At 36.2% G+C, this 16886-nt stretch overlaps 1 protein-coding gene across 1 annotated transcript in view; it reads left to right on the top strand.

Annotated features, from left to right (window-relative positions):
* Calcr (calcitonin receptor) overlaps nucleotides 1-16411 on the top strand; it is a 38888-nt gene extending 22477 nt beyond the window's left edge. Inside the window, exons 9-14 of the mRNA XM_038319446.1 lie at nucleotides 6308-6461; nucleotides 9432-9492; nucleotides 9574-9640; nucleotides 10422-10640; nucleotides 11965-12006; nucleotides 16124-16411. Of these exons, the coding sequence (XP_038175374.1) occupies nucleotides 6308-6461; nucleotides 9432-9492; nucleotides 9574-9640; nucleotides 10422-10640; nucleotides 11965-12006; nucleotides 16124-16411 (831 nt within the window). The remainder of the gene's footprint in view (nucleotides 1-6307; nucleotides 6462-9431; nucleotides 9493-9573; nucleotides 9641-10421; nucleotides 10641-11964; nucleotides 12007-16123) is intronic.
* Nucleotides 16412-16886: the final 475 nt, after the last annotated feature.

Here is a 16886-nt window from a genome sequence, read left to right as displayed (position 1 = left end):
CTTGATGAGAGAGGTCAGTTTTTCTCATATGTCCCAAATGTGGTGGTACCCCTTCAATAAGATCTTTGATTTAGTTGTGAAGGAAAGAAAGAAAGAACATAGAACATCCCACTCAACAGTGGTGAATCTCTGTGGCTCTGCACCACCTTTTCCATCAAGGTAGTCACTTTCTCCCTCCAAAGTTTTTGATAGGTTTATTATTTCCTGTATTACTAAAGATAAGATTCTTATTCCTTCACTTCTTCTATTTTGGTTTTTTCAAGTTAAATTCAAAATAACTCATGCCATAAATAAGGGCTGAATAGATCCTCAGTTTACTGAGTGATGTGAAAATTGCCCATTGTCATTTAAGCATTTCATTTCCATAATATCTAAATTTTCACTTTTCTTGTTCTATCTGTTCATTCAATGATCTCTATGTAGAGTCATGAGGCAGCTTTTAAAGCATCGTTCTTTTTGCATCTGAACAAAGCTGCCAGGATACTTGTCATTTTCTAGAAAGAAATATCTGTCTGAACTTTCTGTCTGATTTTAAAGTGGACAATACAAGGAGATTGGCTCTTACTGGAAACACTTTACACTTTGCACCTCAAAAGCTGAGACAATAGGATTATATTTTTATAGCATCTTATATAAGTAAAGGCAAAAGAGTTCCAAGCTCGAAAATGGCATGATTTTCTTCTGGCGTTCACTTGTCCACAACAGTTGAGCCATCAGACCATACCAAAGCATCATCCTAAGAGGTTACAGAAAGGTCAAACTGAAAGAATTCTCTGCATCTAGACACTGGAGATTAGGAAGTCCATGGTGAAAAAGACTGCTCCTTCCCAACCAAGGGCTGCTGGTACAAGGCAGCCCCTATAAACAAAGGAGAGATGACTGAGAAAAGAGACCGGAATGGCAAGTCCACATAGATTAAACTAAATGTGGTTAACTATTTCAATATCCTCTGGGAATGTAGACTGGAAACAAACATGTGATAGATTTGCTGGGATGCTATTATGGGCAGTCTACTCTGGCCTACTATTCTTCATTTTACTTAAACAGCAAAACCAGTTCTGTGGGGAAAAATACATTGTTAAAATTTGGTTTATTCTTATCCAGCCATTATAATCATCATAAAGTGTTATAGATTATATGTCTAATTTAAGAGAAAATGGTTATGGCCTGAGTAGTTCCTATATTGCATAATATTACAACAGAACAATTACAGGACCCTAAAATAAAGGATATTCTTCTCAGATTCTCTCTCTCTCTCTCTCTCTCTCTCTCTCTCTCTCTCTCTCTCTCTCTCTCTCCAGATAGATAGATAGATAGATAGATAGATAGATAGATGATAGATAGATAGATAGAGATATAGATAGATAGATAGATAGATAGATAGATAGATAGATAGATAGATGGATAGATAGATAGATTCCATCTGACCATATATGTTCAAAGGAATCCAAGAGTATTAGTAGATCTAAAATAACTCAACTGATATTTAAGTTACCGAGAGTCCAACTGGGAATTTATGCTTTGGATTTAACTATGTAAAGTACCTATTCAAACAAACAAAATAAGAAAACTTCAAAGGAATATAACAGAATCTAGATTCTAAACCAGAAGCTACAACATCCCAAATTTATGATATCTAGAAATAGTTCAGAGGTACCAGATAAAAAGACAATTTTAGAAAATATGGTGTACTGTCAAGAGAAAGGACAGCTGGGTTTAAGGATTCACACCCGAGATTCCAACACTCGGGAGGCTGCAACAGAAAAGTGCCCACGTGTGTCAGGCCTGCCTAGGCTACAACAAGAAAGAAAGTAGAAATAAGGTCAACTGTTATTTAACCCAGATGTTAAATTATCAGATTGTGTGCTCGTCACATGACTATGCTAAAATTGTGAATGAATAATGAAAAGACAAGAAATCTTAACCAGAAAAATTGAAATTACTAAACATGAACAACATGGAAATCCTAGAACCAAAGAACTACATAAAAACCATAGAACCAAAAAGAAGAGGAACTGAACTTTAAATATATGACATTAGATTAGCTTATGTGCAGGCAGAGACCACAGAGGAAAGATTCAGCAAAATCAACTCTTAATCAAGAGTAACTATCCAATCTGAAGAATATACTTAAAATAGCAGGGGAATGAGGAGCCTCAAGAGCATGTTAGTCAAATACATAAAAATTCAAAATATTTTGATATCATGAATACGATGAAGAGACAACAAAGAACTGACTGGAAACAAAATGAAGCTAAAAATGCCAAAAATATCCTAAACTTTATGAAAAATAAATTGTCTTAACCAAAATTCACTTCTTGAGCAAGGAATTCAGATTATTAGGTTAAAAAAGCCATAATTCTCACTGCACATACCCTAATTTCAGAAGATACCAACTACTGAAAACACACCATGTCCAATTTCTTTACTTCAGAAAGTCAATGCATGTAACAGGGAAAACCAGAACATTCTAAATCATGTTCAAGACACCTTTACTAATTTAGTCATAAATATTTTAAATTATCAATTTGACACCTGAAGTTGTTTTGTAAGTTTGTGAAAAAACAAGCCATAGTGGAACCATAGTATATGTTTACTTAGTAAAGGAAACTAGAAAATTGGGCTAATGGAGGTTATGTGTAGACCACTAGAGATTGTCTGTGTACAGTCAATGAAACATACGCAGACCAATTTTTTTTTTTTTTTTGCAAATTGCTTTACAGTCAAACAGCTCTTCTAGCATTGACACAGGAGAAAGTAACAGGGTTTATTTGGGTGTTTTATTTAGGGAGTTGCCATCATCAGAGGATACCTTTTCTGGATACTTAGAAAACATGACAAAGATCCAAATGCAACTAACATAAAAGTTCAGGTCTGGAGAGTTTACCCCAGCATTGTACATTTTCTGTGGATGTCAGCAGCCTGATCCCTTCAGATACGTCCTGATCTTTACAAAGATTGCCAAGATTTTCAGTACTATCTCATTTAAATAAAAGGCCCTGAAAATTGTGTCCACTCTTGATAAAAAATTCTGGTTTATGTATTAAATATTTATATTACTTAAGGGTTGAACACTCCGTTGAGCTACTTTATGAGCCATATACAAAGTCATATTCATTTAAATTGATTAAGCATCTGTTGCTCACCTATATTTGAATATTATTGGATGTAAGTAGTGGAGGAGTCAGACGTATAAAGATGACTCAATTGCATATGTAACAACAACTGCAGGTTTACTCAATATGTTAAATTAAATTAAATTTTAAAATTAACCTAAAAATTGAATCAGCATAGATCACAGATCTTTGATATGTTCACACATCAAGTTAAATATTTAGAAATTGAATTATTTATTAATCTCTGTTGATCAAGTAAACGTAGCTTCACCCTCCTGTTTTAGTACTAAAGTGAACTAATGAAAAGACATCTTCAGAAACTCCAAGGAGATGCAAATAAACATCCTGAATGACTGGAGATCCTGCAAATGAGCAACAAAGTCTATTTCTGTTTTAAATACAAGGCTTGAAAGAAGTAAAATTGGAATTTTTAGATCAGGAAAAGGCATTTTGGAGTCAGCACACTAGTCCATTTCAAATTTATTTTGAAACTCTTTGAATTTTGTATAATAAGCCATGTAATCTTAAATGTTTGCCATATTTCCCTAGGAACTTGCTTGCTAAATAAGAAAGAAAAAAAGAAAGAAAGAAAGAAAGAAAGAAAGAAAGAAAGAAAGAAAGAAAGAAAGAGAAAGAAAGATTGAAAAGTAAATTTATAGACAGCCACCTTTTTTAGTATAAAATAGTCCATATTGCATTCCCCCCACCATACCCTCACAAGTTGAAAGGCTAGAGTGTGAACAGAGTGCTTTACAGTACCAACCAATGTGTTCAGCTTTGACACATCTAATATTCCACTCCTTGCTGGTTGTCCACAAATTGAGTAGAGAATTTAATGTTCTTAAAATAAGCCCCTCTAGTTGGCTTTATTGATTCTTCTAAATGCCAGACTTTGTTATGTACCTGAGAAAACAACTGTTAAAATAATTTAATAGTCAGATTAACTAGAAAATATATATTTCTAGAAGTCATTGTGCATGATTACATTTATTTGTTTATTTGTCTGTCTTGCCACCAGAAGGTCACTCCCCGACCATAAGCATTGAACTCTGCAAGAATAGAACCTTTAAGGAATATATGACTTTTTTTTAATTTTCCCTTGATACATTTGTTATAAGGCAAAACAAAAAAGTCTTGATATGCTTATGAAGAAAGTAAGTATTAAATACATTTCTCTCAAGTAGTTGCTGTTGTGTTGTGGGCCAAGCATTCAGTATCAATAAATCAATACATATGTATCAAATAAGGTGTCTGTACATAAAACATATAAAACAAAAGCAATGTATTGGTTACTTCATGAAAAAGTTGTGACCAGGGCCTCAAAGAGCCCTCACTTTGTATTATGCCTAGGCGAACAACTTAATGCTTGCTAAGTCAGTATTTATAATGACTTTCAGAAGGTAAATACTAAAAATAATGAAAATGAGCTTGGTTAAACATGAAACCTCAGCTACTTTGAATCACGTAGGCAAAAGGCCATCTCCACCTACTTATCTCTTCCCCTACAAAAGAAAAGTCACCACAGCCTCTAGGAATCCAGGAGAAGCTGGGATTTCAAAGAATTATCTTCAAAAGCAATCTAGAATCTCAACTGAATTTCTCGTTTTACTGATAGGAATGTCGTTGCCATCGTAGCAAGTATTACTTAGTAAATATAAAACTAATGCATGAGTCAATCAACTAATCTTGGTAAGGAAGACAATCTGATGGCAAGCACTGCAAGGTCAGAAGTGCTTTTTCCCAAACCATATATAGGTATTGCTTTAGATTTCCTGACATAGTCTATTTTCAACATTTGTATTCCTCTTGGTCTGAACCAGAGGTTGATTCTACCTTTGAAAGCTTAATAGCTACTTTTTTATGAGCCAAACCGGTCTTCTCCTATGAATCCTGAAGGGAAAAGAAGCATACTAGAATACATATTGGCTCAACATATCGCTTCTCACCAACCAAATGAATTATAACTCTTACGCATTCAATAGAAATTTACAAGCACAGGAAGGTGCTTTGGATGAAAGTCTTTTAATTTCATTGCTTTATGAAAAAAAGATTGAAATCCAACTAGACTCAAAGCTACCCCCAGGAAGAGCAACGTAATAGAATACATATCATTTGATGTGGCAAACAGCCACATCCTTTTATCTAAAATCAGAATGCTGAGTCTAGCTGTAATTGTCTTGTGGTTGTTAGAAGGTAATCAATGCTAGGTGCCCTCAGGTAGGGGTTCTTAACTAGACACATTTTGCTCCACAAAGAACATGTGGAAGCATCTGGAGCCATGATACTATAGACATCAGTTAGTTAAAGGGCAGAAAGACTGTTAACTGCCAACAAACCGAGGACAACATGTGGAAGCATCTGGAGCCATGATACTATAGACATCAGTTAAAGGGCATAAAGACTGTTACTGCCAACAAACCTAGGATAACACTTCACAACAGCAAGCACTTATCTAGCTCAAAATGTCAATGTTGTCAAGATAAGGAACCCTACTCTAGAAATGACTAGGAAATAACAGGATATTCTGTTATGTGGTTTATGGCTTTCTTATACAGATGGTTAAGAGATTTAAGTCTATACTGATATGCTTCCTAAGTCTTCTCTGAATAGTCATTGATCCTATTGTACAGAGAGGATTTGGCAAGCACTTGGTTCCTAATATAAAACACAGGGTTACCTCTGAAACAGAAGCTGAGGTCAGCATGGGCTCCAGGTCCATAAAAGATAGCTTTCTCCCCTGCCCATCTTCTCTTTATGGTTAAGAAGGCATGGCTGACAGATCCATCAGCTTCAGAAGCAGCACTTAAAATGTCTCGGGTTATTTACCTCATGGATGACAGGATGAGAAAATAGTACAGAAGTTTAATGTCAAACATTTGGATGAAACTTATTAGTTTCAGACACCTTGTAGGAAAATGAACTGCTCTAGTCTAGGTAAGTCTCCAGAATTTAATGGAGAAAAGAATATTCTGTGGCTTCAGCTTCATTGGTCACTGTGGCTATTTTCATACAGTTCTTATGACTAACATCTGTCCCTTTGATTTCTAAATATAGAGGGCATATGTTAATAAATACTCAGGGTAATTCTTGAGAGTTCAATGCAGATACGTTGGCTCATAATTGCACTCCTCCCTTTATCACCAGATCTATAACCATGCCTTCTTCTAAGTATCTTCATTTCTTTCTAAAAGATAAGTTGCAAGGTTCTGCACTTCTTTCACCAATACATGATGGCTTGCAACTATTTCTGGATGCTCTGTGAGGGGATCTATCTTCACACTCTCATCGTTGTGGCTGTCTTCGCAGAGGAGCAACGCCTGTGCTGGTATTACCTTCTTGGCTGGGGTATGTATTTCATATGATTGATTTTTGAGCTAGATTCAACTGGATTCACATGTTTGTAGCTTTCTCCTGGACTTGGTATCAGAAGACACAGTCAGCATTCCAGTCTTTAGCACAGCCTCTCTCACATATTTCTGTCAGGTCTAGTTTACTCTTTATTTGAAATAAAATTGATGGAATTTTCTCCATAAGTGTGTTTCAGAAGTATCTCTCTGTCAAACTCAGAAAATATCCCTTGAAAACAATCACTAGCTATAAATTTATTCTCACCTATGACAGTCAGCTGAGACAAGGAAGGAACATTTATATTTTTCTTTCCATACTGGTGCTCTGTAAATTAATTATAAAGCTTGTTGGCATCTTTGTATACAGCTCATTTTATACATTGTATACTTAGCACATTACCAACACAAAGAAAAAAGAAGTGAGTTGTTTACCTGTATCAAAAAGGAAGGAATAATAAGTAAGTATTTATACAATACTTTAACCTTCCTTGATCAGTCAATATTTAAAACTTTATTAGCATGAGCCAAGTAGAATCAAAGAATATTACACTCACAGTAGCCACAGAAGATGGCACTGCTAATCAGTGCTGGCTAAGGCAGTAGATCTCTTGTTCAGTATTCTCACCACAGAAAATAAAAAGTTTCAAAGGGAAGGATTTGCTTCTTATAGATGGGTATTTGGAAAGACAGAAAGTCAGCTATTGGGGCCTGCCAAAGTCTCTTCTCAAATTCTACCCAACACACACACACACACACACACACACACACACACACTAATAAAGAAAAAAACTAAACTAAAATCTACCACATTCCTTACCATTAAGAAACTCAGAAAGCCAAATACAACTCCCCCCAAACAAATATGAGGCCACAGAATAGCACATTTTTAAAGCAGTAGCCTTCAGTGAGATCCTGACACAGTTTTGTCTCTGTGTGGGAGGAAGACAAGTGAAGGAATGCCCAAATAACTTCTCATGAAAAACATTTCACAGGAACGTTAGAAGATGTAATGGAACAGAGAAAACTGTGTTGGGCAATGTATGCTTTCCTTTGGAAAATACTAAACAGTAGCATAGGTTCTAGGATTTACAATTTCAATAAAATAACGCACAATTGATATCTGAAAATACTCTTCAAAGTTGGGATACAGAAAATGTGCACCCCTCCAAAGCTGTTTTCTGGGAAATAAATTGTCTTTAGAGGACATCAAAGCCATCTGTGTGAAAAATGTTTCCAAATCCAGAATCTAAAATGGAATAGAACTCCAAGATTTGTGAGAGACATAATAAACCCATCTGTGGCTGAACAACTGTCTGGTGCTGAGATTCTCCCAACCACAAAATCAAAGCAGGATTCTTCCTTTTTCCTCATCCATGCTGCATCATGGGATATTCGGCATCTCAGATATCTAAGGAGTGCCAAGCCTTCAGGTCGTTTCCTGCTCTGACTGATTCCCCTTGCTATAAAATTAAGAAAATCTTTCTAATGGATTTCCACTTTGAACAAATAGAATTTCTTTGATTTCCTTGTTTTAGAAGAGGGATCCATTAGAATAAGTATTGCGCTTATTTTCACTGTTATTGGTAGAAAGGAATGGTTGCTATAAGTCTTGGGGACTAGAAGAGCAGGAACAGAGAAAAAACCCAAAACTTTGTATTGAAAAAGTCACACTGGCTAGGATGGTGTCAGGCACGAGGGTTACTATAGGATTTCTCCCACAGTAGCCATAGGAAGGTGTCAGGCCCCAAAAGTTAGATGTAGTGTCTCCCCCAATAACTAGGAAACATGCTTTTCTTTAAGTGGAGTGGGCACATAGTCTCAAATTCCCAAATACCTATTTTTTGCTGTCTTAACCTAAGATATGTACTTCAAAATAAATCCAGAGAGTAATTTTGAGTATTTGAATTCAAATGAGGAAATGGTCTGTTAAAAGCACTGTGAACAGCACAATCATATGTTGTACTAATAGTCCAGCTTAAAATTATTTTCAAGCCCAACATGTAATCAGTGGTATGAATTATTTCATTTAAGCATTTAGAAACCAATATTATTTTATTTGAAAACCTTTTCACATAAGGTTTAAGGACCTTCTCTTTTTGTATCTCACTAAAATTTGAAGGGTACCAGCTTAATTCTTTTCTGAGACATATTTCATAACCTGACTATAACAACAAAACTCTTTTTACAGATGCTTCAATCAAATCAAATAGTATTATCATGAACTAGGTACATCTGAGTATAAAAAACAATCTTTTTCAAAGGAAAATTATTACATTGAAATACATTCTTGGAAGAAAATGTAGTTTAACAATATGTAATTTGGCTGGCTGAATAGATAGTATCTGAATTTTTCTGAAAATAAAGCTAAAGGGAGTTTTGTTTATCTTTACTAGTACTTTGATTTAGTCAAGGAAGAGTATACTACACTTCCTCTATAAGCCACAACCAGACTTAGAGAGGTAGAAATACACTGGCTTCTCAGAAACACTGGTTTAAAAGGAAACAGGATCAATGTACACAAAGTAAATAAAAAATAAAATACCCAAAAGAAATCATATGAATATCAAAGATTTCATAGCAATTAGCATCCCACGTTACATCCCTTAAGAATGACCCAGAATCTCACTATATGAGAGCGTAATTCACACAGTGAAAGACTTACTTGTTCTAGTTCACAGCAAAAACATCTTCAAAAACTTAACAGTGTTAGGATGGATCATAATGCAAGTTACAAGATACCTGCTGTGGCTAGGAATTGGCAAAAGGCTTTTAATTGTCTGGATGTTCTTAGCCAAACTCCACAAGTCTGACTTGACCAAATAATCTGAATACAAACATATCAGGGGAATGTCTTGATAGGCAGCTCTATTTGCCACCATCTTTATGACAATGCTACCATTATCCATACAATTGTAGGTAAGCTCTTGGCATAGGATCCAAGTTTGATTTATGCTTTTCCCAATTTTAGGGTTCCCAGTGATACCAACCACTATCCATGCCGTTACTCGTGCTCTCTACTACAATGACAAGTAAGTGCACACCAGCTTTTAAGTTAATGTATCCCACAGTGAAAGCATGTTTGTACTGATGTGCGCCCTTGCTTCCTGAAGTTGCTGGCTGAGCGTCGAGACCCACCTGCTTTACATCGTCCATGGACCTGTCATGGTGGCTCTGGTGGTAAGAACCGGTTTCTCAATATATTGTTATCAGTGCCATCACTCAGCTTTGTGAATATATTTCGTGAATATATAGCACATGTACTATAATTACAAAATAAAGTTAATTAAATGCCATTCTATCACATAGGAACAAATTATATTACTCAAAAATGTTAATTTTAATCCCTAAGATAGTGTTTTCTTTTCTCATAGTAAGAAAAATAAAAACACACTCCAATTTTTAAACCACATTCTGCACCTACACTAAGGAGTCATCAGTTAGTAACTGATTGCCATCCAGGCTGCTTCTCGGTCTCTCCAGTTGCTTCAGCAACTTTTCTTCTTTGCTGTGACAAAGACACCTTAAGAAAGAGTTGATCGGCTCTGGGTTTGAGCTGACAAGGGCCTTCGTGCGAGTGCGGGACAGATGAGGTGCTATCACGGGCCTTGTGGACAGATGAGGCACTGACACATCATCGTGCTTATTCTCGTCTCCTTTTATTCCTTTATTCGGTTGAGGACTTATTTAGGTCTAAATAATTCTATTACTATCAAAGGTCTCATTCTTGTCTACTTTTTTTTGCGCAATGGCAATTTCTATGCCAGGATTTAAAAATTCACTCTGAGCACTTGCAATTAAATTATTTTAAAATTTTATTTTCAAAACTAATCATCAGAGCCAGAAAATCTGAGGTTTGGAAGATGTCGACTTCTTTTATTTTAAAAGTTATCTAGTCTCTGATCTGGCAGCATATCTCACACGACAATAATGAATTATTTTCTCATACGAATCTTTGCAGGTCAATTTCTTCTTTCTGCTCAACATCGTCCGTGTTCTTGTGACCAAGTTGAGGCAAACTCATCAGGCAGAAGCCTACATGTACCTGAAAGCTGTGAAGGCTACCATGGTCCTTGTGCCCCTGCTGGGGATCCAGTTTGTCGTGTTTCCCTGGAGGCCCTCCAACAAGATTCTTGGGAAGATCTACGATTATGTCATGCACACTCTGATTCATTTCCAGGTAAGGAAACCAACATGTATGTTTATTCCATTCTTTATTCTCCTACTAGGTTCATCTGATGAGAACCCACGATTGCCTTTGTAAGATTATGTTCTTAAAAGTCAAAACTCAGAACCAAAAAAAAGAAAAAAAGAAAAAAAATTAAAGCCGGGCGGTGGTGGCGCACGTCTTTAATCCCAGCACTCGGGAGGCAGAGGCAGGTGGATCTCTGTGAGTTCGAGGCCAGCCTCGTCTACAAGAGCTAGTTCCAGGACAGGCTCTAAAAAAGCTGCAGAGAAACCCTGTCTCGAAAAACCAAAAAGAAAAAGAAAAAAGAAAAACTCACAGCCTTCAACTCAGCAGACGCAACCAAAACTTTTGAAGGAAAAGAGATTGTATATGACATTTGTTTCTCCTTTATTGATATTCATAACCCTCTACTGGTCCCACTCAGGCAACTAATTGTATATCAAGAAGGTACCAAGCATGTTTTTCATAACCAGTGTGGTCCTGGAGTGATGACAGGAACACATTTACACAGAGCTGCACATGCCTCCTGCTCCTTCAGCTCTCATTCTCAGAATCTGTCCAGGAGAAACAGTGGACCTGGGTTTCTCATGGAGGAGAGCACTGAGTGAGCCACCAAAGCAGTCCTGGGCTGCACAGTTAGCCAAACTAGACAAGTGAACAATACCTCATTTCCACTCACTCCAGAACTTTTTTTTTTCCACTCACTCCAGAACTATTGAGATCATACTTAAAACTCAGCACAAGGCACCTTATGAGGATTAAAAAAGGCCCCAAAGGCAAATAAGTTTGGGTTTTTTAAAGACATATTTGGTACTAATTCACAGCTTCATACTGAAACATGTAAACGGTTTCTCTGATGGTCACAGCTTTTAATTCTTAAGGTACAAAAACTTTCCAAATCCACCAAAACCAGCACACTCACCAAAACTCTCCATATTAAACAGAGCAATACATTAAGCAAATTCACTAGAGCCCTTCTAGTTGTGAATCTTTAAAAGAAACACGTTTCTCTACTGAGAGAATGATTTTTAAATCTCTTGTGCTGAAGATTTGCCCCTGGTTTTATTATATGTGGTAGGTAAATGATCTACCATTGAGCAAAAAACAGACTTTTAATGGAAACACTTTTGTGGCTTATCACTGAATGAAATAGGTAGATCATTATTTTTCCTACCTTTCTGTTTCATCAAACGGTGACATGCTGTTGCAATAGTGGAATATTCCTCTCTAGACAGTCTATGTGTGTTGATTTCAGGAAACGACATCATGCAAATATAGAGAGCTTCAAATACATTGTTTTTTTTTTTCCTTTTAGGGATTCTTTGTTGCAACTATCTACTGCTTCTTCAACCATGAGGTAAGCATGCATTTCCTGTAATGCTATCATCCATTTATGTAAAGTCAGCGTTTTACAGTTTTCTAAGAACCACAGAGCAATTTCTCCAGATCTCTTTTCTGAATGATCTCATAAGGGTTTGTGAGTAATGGAATAGTGGGTTTTTTTCTACTACTTCAAGCTGAGTCTCGGCTACAGGTGCAGTTACACATAGGACACAAGGAGTGTACTATGTTCACACTTCCTTCAGTTGCATACTGAGTGGGTCAACATGCTCCACGGCAATGGCAAAAGCTATTCTGACTTCCCATGAATGAGAAGCCATATTCCTATTCTTTCTGGAAACTCATGCCTGGGCTGCAACAGTTAGTGTGTTTTCCTATTTTCCAGTTGCTTTATGCCACTTTAAGACCATGTATTCAAATGTTTTGAAAAATGACCATGAAGTTAAGGCTGAAAAAGGATTCTCAAAACATGTGCAGTGATTGCTGTCATGGAATAAAGCCTTATATGAATATCTGGTTCAGTGTACTGCAGAAATTGCACAACCAGGTTACTCAAGTAGTTTCAGCCAGAGTCCACTGTCCTCCAACAAAATATTGACTGACAGTTCAATTATAAAATATGAAAGGAGAGCTGCTGTAACCCTAGAGGTTCTTCTAGTGAACCTCTGTGATCTCAAGGAGTACAATCAAAAGTTCCACTCAAATTGCAGGTGATCAGTCTAAGCTCCATAAAAAAAATGGTGTTACTGACCCAATATCCCAAATACAGTTGTAACAGCCACAACCAGAGTCCAGACTTTCTGACTCCCAGTTAAATTAATTAAATTTAAATAAATTATCTATATACGTGATCCTTCCCTAGAAAATATACTCTACTTTCTAAACACCACATAGTTTTAATGCACAGGTATTCTGTCATTGTAAATTAATTCCTGCTAAAAGTAATTCTACTAAAAGTAACTATGACAAATCATAGTTTGGTAAGATATGACCAAATACTATCCTGTTAGTATTTAGGAACATTTTCTAATCATTAACAATTGATAGCTAATACTTGCTGTATTATTTATTTAGATAATATACAGTGAGTATCAAAATACTTGCCTTCTTTGTTACCTGATGCCCATTTCCAAGTCCAACTTAGAAAAAAATTATTTTTCATTTTTCACTGGTTACATCTTCTTCTTTTACCCAAAAGTTTATGCCTCCATTTGGCAAAATGTAGTTGTGTATTCATGATTGCTAAGGGACGCACTAGGAGTCTAGGATAAAAATAAGATGGCCTTCTGTTTCTTGATGATAGAGGAACCTCTACCCCTCTTTTCATCCTTTGACAGTAAATATTAAAACATGAACATGGCTTCTATCATCACATGTAGAATACTGTACCATGAGAATACTCTGTGAAAGTAGACTCCTGCATTTTGAGTTGTTATTTAGTACACAAAATAAACTTTTTCATCTAAAACATTATAAAAACATGGCTAATAGAAAAGTTAGTCAGAAGGGCCAGGCATTATAAAGCACAAGAGGATTGCACTCTTCTGTAAAAATGCTATAATATTTATTGCGTCTTAACTACGATGTCACTGGGAGTCTCCGACATAGAAAGTAAACCCAAGGGGTATTCTTGACAGTTAAAATAGCTGAAGTTTATTGCATATGTTTTCTCTGTTTTTGAAACATTTCTATTTTCATTAAGATCATGTAGCTAGAGGAAGGTATAAGCATGACATTTCTAATAGTACAAAAATGATATGCTAGGCCAAATATAGTCTCACAGTCCCACGGATATCAGGCATTTGGGTCTCAGCTGGACATTTCTGCATACATTTCCCCTTCTGTCTTTGACCTCAAGCAATAATTATTATTATTAAAAATAAATGAGAAAAATTAAGTTATTTAATTAAAAGTAAAGTTATTTGTGTTTGTTGCTTTTTCACAATGAGCAATAAACATATATAATCCAGAATGTTATGTATTATACTTGCCCCTTGACCTCTTTACACATTTCTCCTGCTTTCCAGAAGCAACAAAAATTCCTGGATTGGGTTAGTTTTGCTTTTTTTTTTAAGATCACAGGTTTAATGCCCTTATTCTTACCATCAAAGTACATCCAGTCCATGTACCGGATTCATCTACTACTATAAGAGATCATTACTCTTATTGGAATATAACCATTGCAGTGTCTTTTGCATGCTACTCAGGGCCTGTTTCTTACGTATGCTTTATAAATGGAGGTAGATTGTCATCACTGTACTAAAGGATGGCTAACAAATTTGGAATGCAGCTAGAGAAGGTAGCTGACTTCCTGTAATAACAATTTTTAAAATTAAAATTGGCTTCAAGTCTTTCGGCCTCGTGTTGAGCTGGATAATTCAGTATATGTGGATGCTCTAGTGGGGACTGTGAAATGGCAGGTGATGCAAAAGCAAGAGGGCTTTTCCCCTTCTTGGGGCACTTATGCCAACTATTGCTGCATTTGTAACCATCTGCAATAGTGCCTCTAAAACTTCAAGTAAGGTTTGGCTGTAAGAAAATCCTTGGTATTTAAGAGAAACTGAATTCATGGAAACTATTGATTTCCTTTCTGTACAGACACTGCATCTCTAAAGATACTGAACTGGCATCTCTCCTAGTTTCTCAAGAGTACATTGATGGTTACTAGATTATAAACCTAACATCAAAGGGTTTATCTACACTACACATAAAGCCAGGTTTCCCTTGGAACTCAGGTTCTGCCACATTGCAACTCCCTGATTGTGCACACATGGCATAGTCTAAGCCCTCTGTTCTGTGAGTGAACATGACAGTAGTGCCCTTGGAAGGAAAGTAATAGAAACAGTACAGATTTCTTTTTATTAAATTTCATAATTATATCAGTTAAAATTAATAAATTTAAATAATAAAATAAATATCATCAACAAGGAAGAAAGCAATGATGCTTAATTACCTTCATGCATTCTTTAAAAGGAAAACAACTAGATATTGGTCTGTCACTTGGTGAATAACATCAAATAGTTTTCACATTCAAGTCTTTTGTAAATTTGTCAATGACTTTATCATTTTTGCATATTTAAATTCATTAGCATGGATAGGTCATTTATTTACTCTATTTTCACTCTTAGTTTATCCAAGAACATGTTTTATTAATTTTACTTTCAAAATATTTCTCTGATGCAAAACAACAACTACACAAATAATAGGAAAAGTCTTAGAAATAAATTTAACAGGTTTATAAAAATCTCATTTCGAAATAAATTTTGGGTATCCAAAAAATTAATTAATTAATTAATGCAAATCAAGTGATTGCAATATGATCCATGGCAATCAGTGAGTAAGTGGCAACTAAATGCTTTACGCCATCCCTTGTGCCTGTATGTGCAATCTCCATCTGCATGACATGCCCTAGCTGTTAGCATTTCAAGATTTGTCTCTCTGTCTGTTTAAAATATAATTGAATCTAAAATGCTACACCCAAACACGTATAATCACAGTTTGTCTGAGAAATCCTGGATTTCAAATGATCTGACTTCTAAATTATTCTGATTGGCTTTTGTTTTGTTTTGTTGTTTTTTTGTTTTGTTTTGTTTTGTTTTTTCTAAAAGTCTCGTTTTTAAAAGGTTTTCGCTGCCTTAGAGTTTTATCTGGAACACCTCATTTGGAGCTTTGTTTGGTAAGAGTAAAGCCACAACATAGGTTTATTATCGTAAAATTTAGGACTGTGTTGTCGTTTGTGGATACATTTTCATAATCCACAAGTTAGGATTTGGATGAAATCATGTCTTAGCATGAATGGCAGCAGGTAAAAATTTTTGTAAGTCTTATCCTCTAATGAGACCTACCTACTACATTATGAGACCAGTCAACCTTCCTTCGCAGGTGCTGGGATCAAAGACTGAAAACTTTACCCCAAAACCAAAACAAAAACAAACAAACAAAAAATGGCTTCTAGTTTGCTTCTTGTTGCCCAGACTAGTAACTTGCTTCTTTGACTGGCATATTGTTATTCCAGGGTGGTATATTTCATAACTATGGTATAAACTCTGTTCTTAATTTAACCTCCGTTCGCCCCAAGAGTCAAGCATTTAAGCTGACAGTCATTGAAAGCAAGGATCCCTTTGTTCTTTCAGGTTCAAGTTGCCGTGAAACGCCAGTGGGCAAAGCTCAAGATTCGGTGGAGCCATCGCTGGGGAAGGCGCCGCCGCCGCCGCAACAACAACCGCGTGGTCGCTGCTCCTCGTGTTACAGCCTTCGCTGAGCCTGGTGGCCTTCCCCTGTACATCTGCCATCAGGAACCGAGAAATCCTCCAGTCAACAACAACCGAGCCCGAGCCCAAGAGGGTACCGAAATGATTCCCATGAACGCCATCCCGCGAGACCCATCTGCCATCATTGAGGAAGAAGACTCAACTGCTTGAATGTGAAGCTACCCCATTGTAATCCTCTGAGCCTTCATTTCCTGGGTGAAGATAGACCATGCATTTCAAGTGATCCCCCTCCTCCCAGGAGCTGAGCATATCATTCGTGAAGAATTATTAAGTGAATTTGTCCATAGTGATGTTTGAAGAAAGTTATTCTTGGTACTATTGGTTTGGGAGATTGTCAAGGGAACAGGGTTTCCCACTGCAACGTGGGAACTCTATCATTCATCTAGGACTGAGATGCCAATGTCCAAGAATGAAGGCAAGGTATCCAAAAATGCCACTAAATTGACCTAGTTCAGATACAGGGTGCTCCTTGTTAATCTTGAGCCATTTATACCTTTGAGAAATTTAAAAAAAAACACTATATATATTTTTAATTTTAACACTAGACTTTGAATTAGACTCTTTCTAATTTGGCTATGGATCTAATTTTTAATTTTTTTATTTCAGTCAATTCCTATATTACATT

Source organism: Arvicola amphibius, chromosome 2 (genome assembly GCF_903992535.2).
Source record: "Arvicola amphibius chromosome 2, mArvAmp1.2, whole genome shotgun sequence".
Lineage (NCBI taxonomy): Eukaryota > Metazoa > Chordata > Mammalia > Rodentia > Cricetidae > Arvicola > Arvicola amphibius.
This window is presented reverse-complemented; position numbering and strand designations above follow the sequence as displayed.